This window comes from Corvus hawaiiensis, chromosome 2, assembly GCF_020740725.1.
Source record: "Corvus hawaiiensis isolate bCorHaw1 chromosome 2, bCorHaw1.pri.cur, whole genome shotgun sequence".
NCBI lineage: Eukaryota > Metazoa > Chordata > Aves > Passeriformes > Corvidae > Corvus > Corvus hawaiiensis.
Window position 1 is genome coordinate 54903119 of NC_063214.1, and position 19517 is coordinate 54922635.

General features: G+C 36.6%; 1 protein-coding gene across 5 annotated transcripts in view; it reads right to left on the reverse strand.

Annotated features, from left to right (window-relative positions):
* Positions 1-1212: 1212 nt before the first annotated feature.
* DCLK1 (doublecortin like kinase 1) overlaps positions 1213-19517 on the reverse strand; it is a 240177-nt gene continuing 221872 nt past the window's right edge. For 3 of the 5 annotated variants that reach the window (XM_048295099.1, XM_048295100.1, XM_048295103.1), the window contains one exon: positions 1213-6108. In XM_048295099.1, the coding sequence (XP_048151056.1) occupies positions 5944-6108 (165 nt within the window). In that variant the 3' untranslated portion in view covers positions 1213-5943. Of the gene's footprint in view, positions 6120-14813; positions 14888-19517 lie in introns of all 5 variants that reach the window. The other 2 variants (XM_048295101.1, XM_048295102.1) reach the window with 2 other exon arrangements.

Below are 19517 nucleotides of genomic sequence, written 5' to 3' on the forward strand. Positions count from 1 at the left end.
TGCAACACTACTTCAAACAGCTACACACGGTCTTATTTAGTGAATATATGAGGAAAAGGTCTGCATTATGTTTGCTAAAAGGACTAGGATTTCAATTCCATCTGCTGCTGGGTGTGTTTGATTTGTGTATTAATTATGCCTGTTTGTAGCTGTAAATTTGCTCCAGATTAGTAGGTGATTGGTTCCACGCATGGATTCACTACACTGCATGACTCCCTTGCACTTTTATACTTTTCAAATGGTTCCATACTTACGCTTTTTAAATTGCTTTTAATACCTATCTTATTCAGTGTGAGCTTTCAACTCTGTCTTATTCAGACAAATTTTTTTCCCCTTAAGACAAAACTGCTTCTTTTCCCAATGTTACAGGGAAATTCAGCACATTCACATTTAGCATTTTCTACATGGAATGACTTAAACTAATGGGTTTAGGCATTACATGAGCACTCAGAAGGGCGTATACATACCCGTTATTGTGCAAACTTTAAATGCTTGTCACGTCAAAATAAAATTCTCCCACATGTGGAACATTTTTGCTCTTGATCACTGAGTTTTCTTCCTGGTTTTCAAAATGCCCAAAAGTTCTGAGCTGTCGCATTTGTAGTTAAGACCTGTGAGATATGCTTGAAAATGTGACACGTCTGAAATGAGCTGCATAAAAACCGCCTTTGTGTCTATGAATGTTTGTGTACACTTAGAAAATAAATGTTGAAGAGGTCAAGCTGATTACTCTCATATTTTAGGAAAAGAATCACTCTGAGCTGAAAAATTGTATGCCAAGTTTCTGCCTGAAGCCAATTTTTACAATCAAATTAAAAACCTTTGAGACTAAGAGTTTATAATGGAAATACTAAGACAGCCTTAACCATGGCAGCACTAGCAGGCACTGCAATAATATTAGGAAAGCTCTCCCTGCCCACAATCTAAACTAAATAAAAAAGATGCCATTTTCCAACATACACCCCAGGCTAGCAAATAACAATGATTTAATGTACTTGCCCTGTGGTAATATAGTACCACTGCAAACCACTGAGCCAATTTTTCTTTTCTTTTCTTTATTTTTTCTTTTCAAACATATATGCCCCATAGGGAAAGGATTGCAATTTAGCTGTTATTTGTGGATATATCGCTTTCATTTCAACAATTCTTGAAAGCCTTCCTGCTGTCACATGCTACTGTATGCAAGCACCCAACTGAATAAAGACCCACCAGGCTTTTTCAGGAGTTTATTCACAGGTTTGGCTTTGCTTATTGTAGTATGCACCACACTTAAATTAGATGAGGGCTACTGTAAAGCAATAACATTGTCAATGACTGGAATCTCACTTTCCCCTCTAACAGTCTGAAGCAAATTAATGTATTGGTTGTTCATTAACAAGTAAACAGTTTCTGCTACAATGTCAAGGAAAAAAGAATATGTTCATTAATATGAACAATCTTCATCTACAAAGATGATTTACACAATGCATGTAATGAGATAGCTTTCCCCTAACTAGTACACTACCAAACTGAAAAGCTGATTCTTAGGACTTTCTTGAAATTACAATATTGTTTGTTTACCAATAAGAAAGACAGTCTCAGTCACCTATGCCACCATTGTAAGCTCTATAGTAAGTACTTAAAAAAAGAGAGATTTCTGGAATCACTTGTGGAATTAATAAAATTGGTAACTACAGACTTACACTGCATCAAGGATACATATTATTCCTGTGATAAGTTGAGCTAAAAATAAGATTAATTTGGTTATAGAAATTCCTTAAACAACAACACTTAAATTATTTCAAACTTGAAATTTTTCAAGAATTTTCTGAAAAAATCAGCAAACACTGGCTAAAAAAGCAAAGCAGTTTGGATACACCAATGTAATCAGCATGCCTAGTGCTTTTCTGTTAACCCTCTGAGTAGAACCATAGTATTCTGGATTTTTTGTACATTAATGCTATAAAAATTGTAACTTACAGAAATACTAATTTATGTGTCATGACAATAAATCATGTTCTAAATATATCTGGGCTAGGCACCTCATCTCATGAGTGATTAATCCATCCTGGAATTTTAATTATCCATTAGAGAAGCCAGTCTCTAGCACCTATACTGGAGGCTTAGATTATTGCCCTCTATTAGATGCTTAATTCTTAGACAGATACATCTAGATGAGACAACTCCCAGCTCACTACCCTTTAGCTAATCCTGTGCTATCAGTACTACATTTTCACATCAAAGTTTGCTTACTCCATATAAGCTCACTAGAATATTGCACTTAGGTTAGGGTCCACGTTACCCCTGCTTATATTTAATTGAGAGGAATTAAGCTGGAAGTGACCCTGTTCTACTTTCCTGCTAATACTAAGATCAGGCTGTCAAGCATCTCCAGAGACCAAACATTAGATGACCTGAATCACCCTTCGGAAGTGCTCGTCTCCATCTCCGTGGTGATAGATGGTGCCTACCACAACTGCCATGCATCTCTGCTAACTGAAACAACTGTTGTCACATTTAGCAGCAATATAAGGCAGTGATTCAAAAGGGAAATGAAGAAAGAAGTCAGAAGGACTGGTCTGTATTACATTAAAATGACCACGGTGTGCTATGTGGTCTCCCAGATTATCACATTAGAAATAGTCTATTATGCTTGATTTCTTTTTTTCATTGGTGTTTCAAATATTTGTAGGGCCACATATTCTGTCTTCACTTACCCCCAAGAATTCAGAGGTTAGATTAAAAAAAATGGCAGTCACTGCCAAACAAGCCTAAACCATTATAAGTTCCATGAAACCATAAATATACATACATATATATGTATATATTAAAATATATATCTATGGGTATATGGATATATTTAAAATCATCATTGGAAACTCTTTTGAAACAGTTCAAATATCCAGATACCTTTCCTTGAAACCTAAAATAGGATATCAGCAATTTGAAACCCAGTCTCTCACAAACCTAAAAATAACTTAAAGAAATATTTTTATAGTTATGTTCATAAAACATGAACAAAAGATCAGAAACATAAGATGTTGGGGATGAGTAGGATTTTCAGGATCTAGGATTATTTTTACATACATTTTAAGTAATACAAGATGGTATAAGATGAAGGAGCCAAACATCTTATTTTAATGATAACCCTGTATTCCAAAGCAAAGAAAAGGAAAGTCCCAGATGGGTTTTTGAATAGTATTTCTCATGCATAAGGTGAAACAGTTTTTTTTTCCTCCTGACTGCCCTCTCTAATTAAGAAGAATGAACATTGGCCTTTGCTTTAAGACTGCCAAATTTTCACAATAGTCAAGGAGCATGTGGTATTAATGGACACTTTTTTATTACCACATGTATGTCTTGCATTTACATGGCTGACCTGTATCTCTTCTAAAGGAAAGGCTGTGATATAATGTGGGAAGGTCAATGCTGGTCAAACATGTGCCAGATTCTGACCTACTGTAAATTAGGGTAGGTAAGTGGCAAGGAAGGCTTCATCTTGAATGAGGGTTAAATCCTGTGGAAAAATAATCCTTTCCTCATCCAAATGTTACGAATGTACAACCATAAGGATCACAATGGCAGTGGTTGTGCCCTGTCTAGTGAGCGTCTTCTCTCCACAATGAGTTTGGGTTTGGATGGTCATAGTCAAGGATCTGACACAGATTCAACCCTTTCCCAAAACCTAAAATCTGAGAATTTTTGTATGGAAGTTCCTTTGTCCCTTCACCTCCTGCCCCAATGGAGCTCTCCAACAAGACACTTATTTGCTTTACTTGCTTTAAGATGATGTTACTCAAGTTCCAGAGTAACTGAGGCCATGCACAGGCCTTCTGCCATGGACATACATTCAGAGATCCGTCTCCTGATGGCTTAGATGACTTTCTAGTAAACTCATAATCCAAAGTTGGTGTCTGATGTAAGCTTCCACCAGCAATTCCTTCTACAGTTGAGGGAGTGAGACCAATAGGTTAATCAAAACATGAGTCCTGCCTAAATTGTGTGCCCATGACAGGTGAGATGAATCAAACCTGGAATGCTCATCTTTCTGTATTATCCAGGAAGTCTGGAGAACTAGTTTCTACTAAATATCTCACTTCTAGATTATCAATATCGAGTGGATTAAAAAAAGTTCTATATGAAATACTTGTACCACTTTTGTGAAGATCCACAAGATTAAATTCCTGTGTTTAAAATTTTCAGAGCTTTCAATATATAAATTTTCATGTCTGAGGAAATGAAAGATGCACTTTGTAGGATGGAGAAACAGAAGAATTCCAATGTTTCTTGAAAACCAGTTCAACTGATCCTTCCAGATAGAAGTGCAAAAGAGCTTTATATTAGCCCCCACCAGCTGCAGGTACACGTTGGCTGCCATAACTGCTCATATGGACAGTTCCATGAACAAACACAACTCAGAACGGGAATGATACTCTGGGCAACTTGCCCTGTTCCTGAAAAATTTATTTATACTTCCCAGAAAGATGAGAAAATCTGCATGTCATTTTGGGCAGTATATTGATACTTCTGGCTGTATGATAGGAAAGAAAAAGAAAGGAAGAAAGAAAGCGAGAAAAAGGGCAAGGGGAAGGGGAGAGAGAGGAGAGAAAGAGAGAGGAAACCACATGTGACTTTTAAAAAACACTGTGAGAAAACTTTAGAGAAGAAAACTTCCATTTTATATGAGCAATAAGAGAAACTATAAATTTCACAATGCTTTTTATTTTAGAACATGATTTTGAAAGTTGCTTCTTTCATTCAAGTGAAATTCTGAGCCATCTTTTTTTTTTTTTTCAAATTATCACATCTGAAGCAAAAGTCTACACACTGTAATATTTCTGTGGAAGCCAACTTTATAATAATGGTCAAATGAAAAGCTATAATGTTGTCTTGAGGTTTTAACAAACCAGTAATATATATATACTCTGTGTAAATGCCCATTTTATTAAATATTCCAAATAAAACTGGTGAATCAGCTTTTTAGTTTCTCCATTCTAAAGACAAAATTTTGCTAATTCAATTTAGGCTTTACATATATATTAAATGACTTTTATTTTCCCCGATTTAGAAGAACTCTAGCTATTTAAAGGGTAATGCTTATCAGTGTTAATCTTTTTAAATGGCTCTGCTGGAACAACCAGGTCATGCCAAGAGGATGCCTGTACATTCCTGAATGTGATGCAAAGGAACCAGGAACTTCTCAACTAGATCATTACATACTATTACATGACAGAATGTGTCCTCAAGCAATTTCCCAAGACTCAACATTGTCATTAGCAGCAAACTATATGGAAGCAACCTTTTGTGGCCATCATCATGTCATCTTCTGTAAACCATGAGGATGCCCTAAACTGAATTTCCCATTTAGCCCTGCATCATACCGTCCAATAACAGTCACTCCATGTGGAAGTATGATGAAGGTTTGGAACGAGCTGTTGTAGAAGATACCATTAGTTTAATTTTATTTTCATTTTTAGGCCTATATTTATAATTCCTAAGCAATAGTACATTTGATATATTTTTGGCCAGAAACAGGCAAGGAACTTCAGGATACTATAAAAGGTATGTGCGTATAAAAGCAAAAAAGCCAGAATAAAACCCTAATATGGGTTGTCAAGATTTAAGGTGATCATTTACTCAGAGGGTTAACATGTGCTAAAATTACATACTGCAGTTCCTAGCTCCACTGATGAAAACATTCACTGCTTCTATCTTTAAACAAAAAAGCAAAATAGCCTTAACCCTTTGAGGATCATATTAGCAGCAAGTTGCAATCTAAACAGAGAACAAGTATTTCAATCAATTAGGAAATAATTCTTACAAAGATTCTGTGAGCACCCTTTTGTGTTCCACCATCCCAGTGTTTACTGCTGGATAGATCAGCTGTAATCACGCCACACAGGCCTGAAGCAGTTTCAGGGTCTCAAAGGGTTAAAGCCAAGACTTTTGAGAAAAAGTGTTTTATTAAAAGGGTGAGTTAGGTGAGCGAACAGTCTCAGATGAACTTGGTGAATAGTCTTCTGACTCGGAGTTGAGTTCAGGTGGAGCTTGCTGAGCCTTATAACGTCCCCTCACATCCTGGTTGCGTCTTCGTCGGAAAACCTGCCTCTCCTTATCAAGAGCGGTGGTCTGGCAGGGGCATAAAATAAGAATAAATGAAATTAGGCTGTGTGTGAAATGCAAAGATAATGAAAACCATGAGGTTTTATGTGGCCTGCAAATACCAGGGATAATAAATGTTCAGACCAAATTAAACCTGCTCTGTCTCAGTCAGGTCTGAAAGGCTGAGCCCACAACATAGCTAAATGCTTTAAAAAGTGCATTTCCCAAATCTTAAGAGGTAGCATGACATCATCAAGCAGATACAGTCCCATATATATGGATGCCATATGTTCTACTTCTGGATGTTATTAATTTCATCCTTTAACAGATTCAAATTTCAAGTCAAATACCAAGTGACCTTCCCCCCACTCTTCTCAAAGTATAAATCTGTTTCTACAGGCAAGGCAGAGATGTACACTTGTCTTTGATTTGACCTAATGAAGGCTGATACACACTCACCCATGTTCAAGTCAGTGCAATCAGGTAACAAAGATGGATTGTGATGAAGTTGTCAGAAAAGAGAGAAAAACAAACACCAAAGGGAGCTAGACCAGCTCCTTGACACATCATGCTGCTCAATGGATGTTCTTAGGGAGAACGCTGAAGAGCTCTGACGGCAAGACCTGTTTAGCCTGACCACACTGTCTCTTCCTGCTAACCAAGGTCTACTGGATTCAATACTCTGCTAATTTTATCCACATCTAGCTAAGGTATCTAGGAATGGGAAAGAGCAATATTCACTTGATGGGCATTATTTTTTGATCATTCTGCCATTATTGAAAATGCAATTCTTAATAAGATGGCTGTAACTTCTAGTCACATTCTTTTCTCTGCTTTTCTGGCACATTTATGAGGTGAAACTTCAACCCAAGTAAGGGGAGCCCTAGTCTGACTATCAATTTCAAGCATGGGACAAGGTTTTGCTGTCTTCTTGATTATGGGATCTTAGACTACAGTCCTTGAAATTGCTGTAAAATTTTAAGTTCAACAGGATGGCCTTGATTCAGCAAGAACACTTTGACACATGCTTAGCTGCTTCTGGAGCAGGGCTGCCCCCTGAAATCACAATCCCTGACTGTTTTGGAAAAAGCAAAATGGGAAAAGGTAGGTTAACAGTAAGATGACATACAAAATGCAACTATCTGATCATGTCACTGGAAGCAAAGATAACTTTGAGAACTGAATAGGTTTCACTAGTAAGGTTTGTAAAATTTGTCCAAATTATGAAAAGGTCAATTTCAAGAAATGCAGCCAAAAGGTTATTCTGCTTCAAAGGATTTATTGTGTTCTCTTAAGATATGCATGACTGATTTCTCTAGAAAATTTACCAGTTACAGTGTGAGCCTCATAGGAGAGCAGAGATGTATTTATAGCCAACATATTTTTGAGACTAAAATGAAAACTAAATCCATAATACTGGTGCAGAATAGCATTATAGCAATTCATGCTTTCAAATAATGCAACCAGCATTCAATAATGATGTAACAGAGACAGGAAGATGGACAGGAGTACAGAACTTCTACAGCAAATGCATTTAGTTAGGCTATATTGCTGCACTATTATTTTTGTGTCTAGAACCTATATAGATAGCACTACTTTAAAAGGGTAAAATGATCCACTTAGATAAGTTCATCCCTATATTTTAAATAATAATTGCTACAAAATCCAACACCTCTCATCTGCTGAAAATTTCTTTGTTTACTGCTATCTTTTGGTTAGGAGCTCTAATTAGTATTTTCAATGCCTTCTATGTTTCTTAGCCTTGAACCAATTCAGTTTTTGATTATTTTTAATGTGAAACAGAAGAATACCTAGATCTTTTACACACAGTGAATATACTGCTTACAGTATGTAATTTTGTGTGAAAATTGAAAAGAATGGCATATATTACCACTCTATAAAATACAGATTTCCATTTAAAGGATATTTTTTTATGCTTACAGGAAATAAGCATTTATTTATAGTTTAAACCACATCACATCATCCTGTGGTAATACACACTCTCCCCTGAGAAATTTAAACATTTCTGGTTGAATAAATAAAAATACTTATATTAAATTCAGAATTTATTTTTAAAACTTGATACATGAGAATGTCAAATGTATATGTAAAATCTGAAGGTATTTAAATTTAGATAACTTACATATAAGAGAATGTATAAGAAAATTGGTTTGAAATTTTGCCTAGGACATTGCTCTTTATAAAGAAGACAGATAACTAGGTACCAGGACATATTTTTAAAGATGTCTTTAAAAATAAACCCCAAGATATTGTTTTTCTATGATTGTTGGAAAAGCTTTAGAGACTTTTCTTTAAATCTATTTGTTTAAATATACATAAAAGAACTCCCTGCCTCAATAATAAAAGATGTTAAGCAAAAACCCTGTCTCACCTCATCTAGCACCTTATGCTGCTGTAGTTTGTCGGGCAAAATATACCTGGCTTCCTAACCCTTCAGAATGTTCCTGAGATATTTTGTGACTGTGTTTTTCTTTACATTTTTATCCAGTGCTTGCCCTGGATTTGGTTTAATTGGTCTTTGTAAAGGCATACTTCTAGACTCCAGGTCATTATTATGGTTACTCTCCTGGGCTGAGAGACATCTGGAGCCTTTCTCACCCAAAGAGCTAATTGAATGAAAAGTTACAAAGTCACAGAGAGTCAAAGAAGTCAGTATTTATCTAGTGAAAGCAAAAATACACAGGTCATATTCTAATGTTTAGTGTTTACCATGTCAGAGCTACAAAATGGGGCACTTCTGGCCACAGAGTGCTCAGGCCCTACAGAACTTTCAAGAACAGGCTTATTTTGCCCAATGTTGCAATGACATTTGACACTTTCAGTATGTAATACACTGCTGATGATATAGTGGCTCTACATTCTGCAAAAATGTTATTTTTCATTTAATGATGTCACAGTTACTTTTTACCTCAAAAGAATTTCAAAATATGATAGATCCATCCTTTGGAATGCAGAGAAGATGGTAAGATAGATACATTTGAATATTGACTGTATGTGTTTTGTAAGTGTAATTTTCACCTACTGTACTTACTCATGCACATATTCCAAAAATCAGCTTTTTAATTATTATTGATGTTTTTGTAACAAAGGCCTCTTACACACATTGCCTTGGTTTAACAGATGTATTCTTTCACCTGCTGTTCATTTGGGTGGTTCACCGGTGCATGAACCAGTCCATTATGGATTTCCAGGGCATTTCTACTTCAAGCTACTCTTTCAATAAATAATAAGAGAATCTGAAGTGCACTTACGCTTCACAGGGCTGCAAATCCCAGATTTTCACTATCACATTTTGACATTTTATTTTTCCCGGCTCTAGGTTAGAGACTGAGAACTTTGAGCACTATATGAGAGTAATGAGAACTCAAATGTAAAGATAGCATTCATATTTAAGATATGCAGCTGTCTTCCTGCAATCCATAAGAGAAAATGTAGAGCTTCTTATCCAGCAGCAGATAAGTAGATTGCCTCTAACAGTTTGGTGCTGATGGGTCTGAAGTACTTCATTAAGCACTAATGTATTTTGCATCAACATTTAGTAATCCTGACACCCAGTACCAAATGGTTACCAAGCCATTTCTGCAAATGCATGTAATTTGTAGTAACAGAGTATTATTTTAAAATCATTGTTTCTGTCATTGACATACTAAGGTGGAGTTGGTATTTTTCCAGGATTTTTCGTTAAGGAATGTCTTCATCCTGATTTCTACCACTTGAAGTTACAGGACTGCTGAGCCATGCAAATTCATTTTTTTATCTTGGAAAACACTGCACTGTGTGTTTATGAACAGATTTTCAAAAAGTACAACTCCTTTGATATAGATGTTGGATTTGCAATGGGAAGCGTCTTATTTTAGCTGTGGGCTGATATTTTCTGTCAGGTCAGTAATTACTGGATTAAAGTAACTGCCTTTTATGAAAGTGAGCAGTGACTGTTATTCTTTTCACTTGTCTTAATTTACTGCTGGCCACCAAATATAGATATATATTAGTTTCATTAATAAAAGAACATTAATGTGCATTTTGCCTCTTAGTCCATACATTATTCATACCATCCAGGAGACTAAACTGGGGATGCAGCTGTTCACGCATTAATCTAAGAAACCCTTCCCTTTGCTCGCTTTTATTCTGCAGGAGCATACTTGCAATTTGTTAGCAATTTTCATGAAGCTTTATGTAGCATGTGGAATTAGATGAATATATGTATTGAAACACCAGTATTTTTTCTTCCAGTACGTTCTTTTATATCCACAGTTTTATGCACAAATTTAAATGTTCACACCTAGATAAGTTTATTTTATTTCCTTAAACTTCTGGCTAGTGACCTTTATATGTTGACAGGTTTCCTTGCTGTAAAAATGACCATTAAACATTGCTTGTGGCACAAGCCAGGCAGCCCTTCAGTCTCATCTCTTTTTTAATTTATTTTCCATGGGTTTCTCAGGTAATATATATATATATTTCTATATATACTCGATATATATTTTTATATATATATATGTATATATACGTGTGTGTGATTGATTCATGAATCAAGACACTTTTTTGAGAGTACTTCAAACTTAGCAATGCACCTCAGTCCAGGAGTGAGACACTCATGGTATTTTTAGTCCCTCAGGCACAAGGTATAACTAAGTCAAGTTACACGGTGATTTGGAGACGTGCAAATGACCACATCGAGGGGACAAATTAATCATGTGGATTTGAGCCCAGACCTCCAAATGCAAAAGGCCAATGCTTTAGCACACCATGTAACTTCCAGCATAAAATTTAGCTAAAATGAAAGTAAAAAAGAAAGAAAATCAAATCAGTTTGATATATGCTTTGTACTGTGTTGGTGAGTGAACACAAAGACAACTATTCCATATACATAACTGTCGAATTCATATTGCTGCACTTAAGTTTGTGTTTACTCTTTGACATCCCCCCTTTTTAGAGACACAATTCTTCAGCTGGTTTCAATTACATGTGGAAGAGGGTTAGTGCCAAGTTGTTTGCATGAGTGAGTTTTATTTCTAGTTTGTAAATCAGTTGTGGGTTTTTTACTCAAAGACCGGGAGATTTTAAATTATTTTAGATATCTGCCTGTATTTACCAATATTCAGTTTACAGAGGGTTTTATGTTATTAAAAATGGCACTTTACAGATAGCAAGCCTGATTCCCAATGTCCTTGTCCCATCATCAAAGTCTGGCTGTAACTTTTAACTTGAAAGTGTATTGTATCCACTTGGGACAGGTGCAAGTAACTTGACAGATGCAAAATAATGTGAACTAGGAACCAAACACAGAGGATGGAACTATGGGTTTTCAAATGAGCTATTCAGATACATTTTTAACTGCAACAGTGAGAACTGTATTTTAAAAATCCCGTATTTTATGAATTCAATATTGACCGGATTGATGATTTTGTTAAGCATCCAACATAACTCATCTCCTTTCTATTGTCATTAGATAGATAGATAGATCATTAATGACTTTTCCATACACTTCCTGTATTTTATTTACTCCATTTTACTTTTCTGAAGTGTCTTGGATATACAGAAAATAACATACTCTAATATTTTATACTAATATAATGTATATAATACTACACATACTGACATTTACTACTAGTATTTTATGTTAGATGCAACCACTCTGGTGCTCCTTTGATATTCTGAATCAGCCCAGTCTTCAGGGTTTTAACTGGACCTCCAAGACTTGTCCCCTGCTGACGCTGCTTTGGTCTTTACTGCACCTCTGATTGCAGGGCTGATGTTCCAACAACATTTGGTGGGTTGGTTTTAAAACATGTATTAGTCTGGGGTCCAAATGATTCTACTGATTTGGTCCTTGTGTTTTCCCTGATCTTCACTCATATTCAAGGAACTGTGAAAAATTTTCCAGGCATTATAGCTTATGCCAGCTAAAACAACTACTGCTGCACCTAAAAAATCATGTCATTTCCGCATGTATTATCCCACTGAAAGGGAATAAAAGAGGATGCAGAATATGCTCAGAAAAATTAGGATTTTGAAGGACTTTGAAAACAGAAGTCTTTTAGGCAGGGAAAGGACAAGGTTTTCTGGTTATTGAAGGAGGAAATAGTGACATTTAAAAAGTATTTTAGAAAGCTTCTAGAAACTACACATGAAAACAAAAAGAGAAGAGCAGAAGAAACAAGTAGTTTAATGCTAACGAAGGGAGCTTTACATTTTCCTTGGGACATGGTTTCATTTTTCACTGTACTTGTGAATTCAGATTAATTTTCATGGACCTGTGATAAATTATTTGTTTTATAGACGCAAATTGATGAACATTTTAATATGCTTTGCATCTGCACTACTAAAAACTAAACACTTGCTACATCAAAATGGTTTTATTTAGACTAAAATCTTGGTCACCACAACAGCTGCATGTTCTTGGGAGATGAGAGAGGCTCAAACACACGGCACTGCTTGGTCCAAGGCACCCCCTCGAAGACGATTTCCTAATTAAGCATCCACGACTAGGAGCCCTGCTCTCCCAATTTGCCTTTCCACACTAGGTGAACAGTTTAGAAAACCCTAATTATAAACATTGTTGTTACTGCCCCCAGCTGGAAAACAGAGCAGTTTATGTATGAATAAGAGAGATTATCGCCCATCTGCTCCATCCCATTATTAAGGGATGTGTCATTTTGTATGCTGATGGCAGCCATTACTAGTGCTTTAGTCAAATGACCTTTTTTTTTATAGCTTTATTTATTTACCAAGTTGCAGAATTAGAGCCTTCTCCCCTACCTCTTCAAAATGCATATGGTTTGTTTCAAAACCTGGGCTATGCAGTTAAACTGAGTCAAGGCCAATCTGAGGAGATGTTCACTTTTCTCACAGGCTCCTGTTTCTGGTGATCTGCTCCCACTGAAGGAGCGATTTTAAAAGATCCAAACATTCTGTATAGCAAATGGAAAGACTTTCTTTCTTTTTTTTGTTTTGTTTTTTTTTGTTTGTTTGTTTGTTTGTTTTGTTTTTTTTTGGTTTTTTTAAATGTAAAACAAAAAATGTAAACAGAGAAGGAGTGTAAACTGACCATGGGTAGCAATCAAACTCCAGGAAGACAAAGAAAGCTGATGTGATCTTCCCCGCCATTTTACAGAGGGGGCATTAAATTTGCAACTCTTCGTCAAAAAGTTCTGCTTGACAGAAAATGCCATCTTTCCTTCTTCGGCAGAAAATTCCTCTAATACTATCAAACCCACAGTTAACTAAAGCTGGGCACTCAGGCCCCATTCCCTCCTTGTCCAAAACCAAGGAGCACAAAGAAGGATGCCAAGTGACAAGACAGATCAGCAGGTTTTGCTCAGCCCTTGCAGGTCACAGTGGGTTTGTAGCCACCACCACAAGTGCAACAGGCTGGAATTAGATGAATTACAGGTACTGCTGCACACTCAAACACTTGGAGTGAGAGTCTTTCTCAACTTTTGCTAGCCAGCGTTCAACTCATGAATTTGAATGACTTTTCTACTTTTTGCCTGAAAAATAGGCTTTTTTTGGGGGTTGTGTTTGTTTTGTTTTTCTTTCCCCAGAACATCCATATCAGAAACTACTTAACCCTCAGTGTGTGCTCAGGGAACCATTACGTTTTATGGAAAGCGTGCTGTAGCCTGATCCATGCACTTGGTGAAATGATCCAGGGTGGGAGTTTTACTTTACTGGAAACACTTGCAGTGATCATCTCTGCTGTTTTGCTAAGGTGGTTACTTTGCTGAGTTTTTACAAATCCCTCACAGACAAGTCTTTAAAGGCAGTGTTAGAAAACACATGTCTCTCAGTAAACTTATAAAAATTTCTCCAGTTAACAAAATGTAGGTCTTGTGAGTAATAAAGAAAAAAGACAGCAATTAACCACTTGATGGAAATTCCAGTGCTTTGGATTTATTGAGGAGGTGTGTGGGCCTCTTGTGGGCTATCAGACCTGGAACCCTCCTTGCCCCCACTCCAGAATAAGCCCCTCCCACCCAGAGCCCCATTTTATCATACAAGTTAAGCCAGCTAACAACAACCCTGGCACGGTTACACAATGAAGAAAAATATATTCAAGAGACTCATGCAATATTTGAAAAAAAAAAATCAAATCAAAATAAATAGGTATCAGAAGGGTTTTAAAAAGAAAAGAGAAGGAATGCATTGTTAGAAACACAAGCTTACCAGCACATACAATGCATTGTATTTCAGTGAACTTGGGAGAGTTTCTATGCCCGCGTTATGCAAATGCATTGTTCAATCTAAGGTAAGGATTGTGTTTAGTGGGTTTAAAATGACAGTATATAGCTCCACATCTTGCATGGAAAAAGAGGAAAATATATGCTGAGAGCCTGTTGCTGCTCCGTGTGTTTTGAAACAGGAGCACAGGGGAAGTAGATGCCTTAACAAGCAGTAGGGAGGGGGAGGGTGCATACTTCAGCATATCTGTAGATTTTCTATATACACTGTCCTTTTAACTATAGGGGAGATTGATACTGAGCATGTGCGATGAAGAGAAAGCTGGCAATGTGGGTGTGAGGGATGGGTGAAGAAAGGGAATGAGGGGGTGTGGCATCTCAATCAAGATTAAAACGAAACTGATAAAGCAGCATATGGACCAGATAACAAATCAAAAAGCATGTTTATCCACTGAAGGAACTGGTTAATGGAGACTGCCAGCACGTTGCCATGGAAACACTGACTGTTGGCGCTGCACCATCTCATACCTTATCCAATACATTCCTGGTTGTTGGTAGTAGTCCAAAGACCCTGATCTCTTGATGGTAAACCCGTGGTCCAGCTGAGCAGAGAGAAATGGGGCAACTCAGTGGATCGACATTAGGCTAGAGAATTCAGACTCCAGAGCAAGCTGTTCCTTATTTAGTGCATATTTACTGTTTTCACTTTCAGAAGGCTCTTATCTAACATCCTAAAGCTACGCACCATAGAAGAAAAAAAAAAAAGGTAAAGAAATAAAAGAGAAAGATACTAATTCTAGATTTGGTATTGCCAAATTAGAAGCCAATTTATTCAAACTAAAATGGAGTTTATGAATAGGTTACTTAATGCATAATGCATTCATTTAAAAGTCTGAAATATCTCATTACCTCCAAAGACAGTAGTGCCCTTTTAAGTTGCACATACCAGTAATAGAATATTATCTTTTGCAATTAAACTGAGAAGTTTAATAATAATAATTTTTTAAAAAATTAAATGCAGTGCAACCATCACAAGGAGCAGGCTAGACAGACTACACAAGGCTTAAATTAGACTGCTTCATAATCATGGAATGTGTAAAGATGAAAAGAATCAGGTTTTGATACCCCATCAATCATGGTAATTCATTTCTAAAAATGTGTTAACCTTGGAGAGTAGGACTACTCAGAGCCATGAATAACATTGTTTATCATTTCAGCTTACACCTCATGCTCAAAAAGATAACAGTACAAAACTATTTGGTTTAAAATTGCACCAATTAAAGTCAAAATGGAAATGAACTTAATATTGTGTCCAGGAAATTGTGCTGGTGATATTACTTAAGGAATAGAGATCTTTCAAGTTTACTTTATCATTAGCAATATCATGTGCATAGGAACAAAGAAAATGTGTTCTTTTCCCTAATCCTTCTGTGCTGCACTAACAGACAGTGGAGACATCATTTAGCTGAATTAAACAAAATTTTGGGGGAAAAATTCTTGACGGAGACACTCTGACTGCTTTAAAACTGATGCAATGATTTTTAGATTTTTGCCCTACGAAGGGAAAAGGCCATTTTGTGCTTCAGTAAGAGTGTGGCATGTAGTTCCAATACTGATGCCAGTTTCTATTTCTAAATTCAGAAGATCAGTTCAACACATTTCCAGGTACCAACCACTTCAAGGGGAGTTAGGAACTAACTGCAAATTTAAATTTTTCTTGATGACTCCCCTGCAAGTGTAGAATTTAGTAATTTATTCCATTTTGTTAAAACAATGCCTCTTTAATGCTATTTAGAATTATTTAAAGCATGTTTCCTGTTTAAAACCATGGGAACCTTGTACCTAGAGTTAAATGTGTGTTAGCTTAACTACACTGGTCTGCTAGTGCCATCTACTGGCTTCCTTGTATGCTGCACATAAAACACACAAAAGGGATGTTTTCCTAAAAAGCAGATCAAAAATATTGGCCTAAAATTGAATAGCCAAAAATTAATTCAGAGAAAATGGGGAGAGTCGCTCCCTAATAAGAGTTGAAACTATTTTGGTGGTGTGGAAATCCTGCCATGAGAAACCCAACTGTGGACAATGACCCCAGGACAACACAGACAATAGATGTGAAGGGATAGCCGAGACACGGGTTCAGCTTTGAGACATTAAGCAAAACTTACAGGCTAGGCTTGACTTCTCCTTCACACCACCCGCGAAACCCCACTTGGCATTGGCAATTTTATTTTAAAATCGGCAGAATGCAGGGCAATGACCCACCCACTGCCTGCCCGTTGCGGGGTCCCCAACCCAGGAGCCTGTAAGCAGAACAGAGCTGCACCAACTTTCTGAGCAGCTTTTCTCCTTTGCTGTTCTACTTGATTCCTCTGCATCTCCAGCTGGAGTTTACTCCCATTGCCAAGACAGAGACCTTATACAACCTTAACAGCAGATTAGCATTAGTCTTTTCCTCTGTCTTAACAATGGCAAAAGTACAAGCACAAAAGTGATGACATACAGGCTAAGTTTTAACACTTCAGACAAGGACATATATTAAATGATGCTCGATTCATACAAGGAATTACAGCACACCTTTGGACTGCAGAAGCATTCTTAAAAAGTGATTCACACTCTTAGTCACTCTAGCCACTGTCACTGAAGCCCAGAGGGTACAGCCACAAAATAAAAAGAATTGACATCCTTGAAGAACTGAAGAATAAAATCTACCCCCAAATTTTAAAAAGACTAGTTAGTGGAAGTCTGGTTTTCTGTTTTTACTGCAGTACCTTTTATAAACACCATCACAGAACTAAAAAATACTGCTCCTATTGAAAAGCTGTATGAGAAACATGATCCTGCAAATATTTTGGCACATGCTTAACAGCAATGTGGCCATTTTGACACAGACTGAGGGGCACTAGCCCAGCCCCTGTCTCCCACAGAGACCGATAGTCAATGCCTGTGACAAGAGTTTAAGAACAGAGCAAGTAAAGTGATATTTCTCCTACCTACTCTCTCATCAGCAATCAGTGTTTTTTAGGGACTTGCTAATTCTCTTGCTGTTTTAAAAGCTAGCTCTCCAATTAAAATTTTGCTGGCAAAGCTACGTTGGTTCAGGGGAATTTTTTCCCAACTGACATAGTTACCCTGGCAGAACTTTTAATGATGTATTATTGTATCAACAGAAAAGTCTCTTTGCTTGTATAGTTAATTTTGTTTAAAAAATCATTCTGCTACATCAGCAAAGGAACTGCTTTGCTAAGCTTGCACATGTTCATTAGAGTAGTTTGTCCAAACTGACAAATCCTTTGAAATGTGGACAAACTTGAAGTCTGGACACATGCACGAGAAGTAGGATGTCTCTGCCTTGGACAGTCAGAGACAACTTTTACTGAGATTACCACATCAATAAAGCAGACCTAAGTCTGAACCAAAGGAATCAATGCAATTTGGACATTGCTGAAGGAAGCAGTAGCCACGGTAGAAGTATGCAAAACACATGTGGCTTCAAACTTCCTCTCAGTCAAGCTGACCAGAGACACAGCTTTAGGAACTTAATTTTCATATTATAGTTTTAATTGGTGCATATGGTAAATACTCCTTGAGATCTTTGAGGTGTGTTACTTCTTACCACAGGAGAAAACAGGCATATAATATTATATCATACCAAGGTGAGGACAAACTAAGAACTAAATACCACATATTAGCGATCTCTGTACATAAACAGAGTTATAATACTCAAAATAATGATAATATTTAGCTTTCATACTATTAAGTAAGCTATAGAAATATAAGCACATATTAACACATTTTCACAAACACAGACACAGATGTGTTATATAATATATAGAAGGCAACTCTATATATTATATACACAAGCACTCTCTCAAAAAGTATGTAAACATACAGGCAGGCACAAACCCCCAGTATTTTTATAGAAAATATAATTAGTGCATGTCTTTAGTGCCAAACAATATGTTACAGCATCTATACATACTTTGAAAGTTCTAAATCTAGAGCAGTCTTTGTTAATAGGATTTAATTTTAGCTTATTTGAGATTTCACAGTTAAAGGAAGATTCCCAAACACAAAACCCTGGTGACATGCATGTCAAATGTATATTAAATAGACTTCCAAATGCAGAAACAACATTTAAAGCATTTAAAGGCATTGTTGTCTTGCTTTTGGCTTTCTTTTACATATTAAATTACTTTTGTAGAAAACTAAACTAATTTATTCATAAAATGGAAATTATCTAGCATTCTGAAACATTATCAAAACACTAAAGAGGTCTATACTTCCCCATCTTTTCCTATAATCAAAACTTTCTGAATTATGTAAAAGTATTCTTAACATTTCTACTTTATAGGCCAAGTTGCAGTATCAGTCGTGTCAGAATATGAAGTTTGCCCACAGAGAAGATCACTAAAAATAATCTGGTAAATTTCCAAACACTAAAAAATAAATAAAAGCCATTAAGAATATAATTAAACATACACATTTTTTTCCTGATGTTTTGCATTGGACAGATTCACTACAGTGCCTTTTTCATTACTCAAGTGTTCAACTGCTGTAAACAATTCCTTGGCAAAGAAACTGGGGCAAATAAAAAAAGAGGAGGGCAGGGAAATTAAAAACATAAAGGAGGCAAGGGATGGATGAGGACAGAGGCATCATTTCTTGCTTTTAAGCTTTGAAGTCATTAGCATGGAGGATCTGAGCAGTAATTCTCATGGACAAGCGTGCTGGCAGTCCATTCAATAGGAACACGATTTCAGCTAGTCTATAAAGAACATACCTGCAGTTCAGATGAGCAATGGGTATGTGATGTTTTAGTTGTGGGAGAGTTGCTGCAGTATTATTGGTTAAAAACGAAAATAAATAAATGCTGACTATGTTAGCTGATGACTGAGAAAATCTAGGAAAAGCATGAGGAACAACTTGCTTCCATGTTGAGGATATTCAGGGTAGGAAAGAGTAAAGAAAAAATATGAGAGAGGCACAGCTTGAAATTTTAAGTACTTATACCAAGTAACTTTGAGAGAGCATCCATTTTGCTGCAAAAGCACTTCACACCTGTGAGCCAGATTGCATGTGCTGAGCTGAATTTACTTCATGCTGATTTAACTCAACACTGGAGGGGCTGAGCTGAGAAACATGAAAGTGGAAACAGTACAAGAAAGTGTACATGTGCAGTCACACACCACCTGCAATTTATGGAAGCTGGGAATGAACACTGAGTAATCT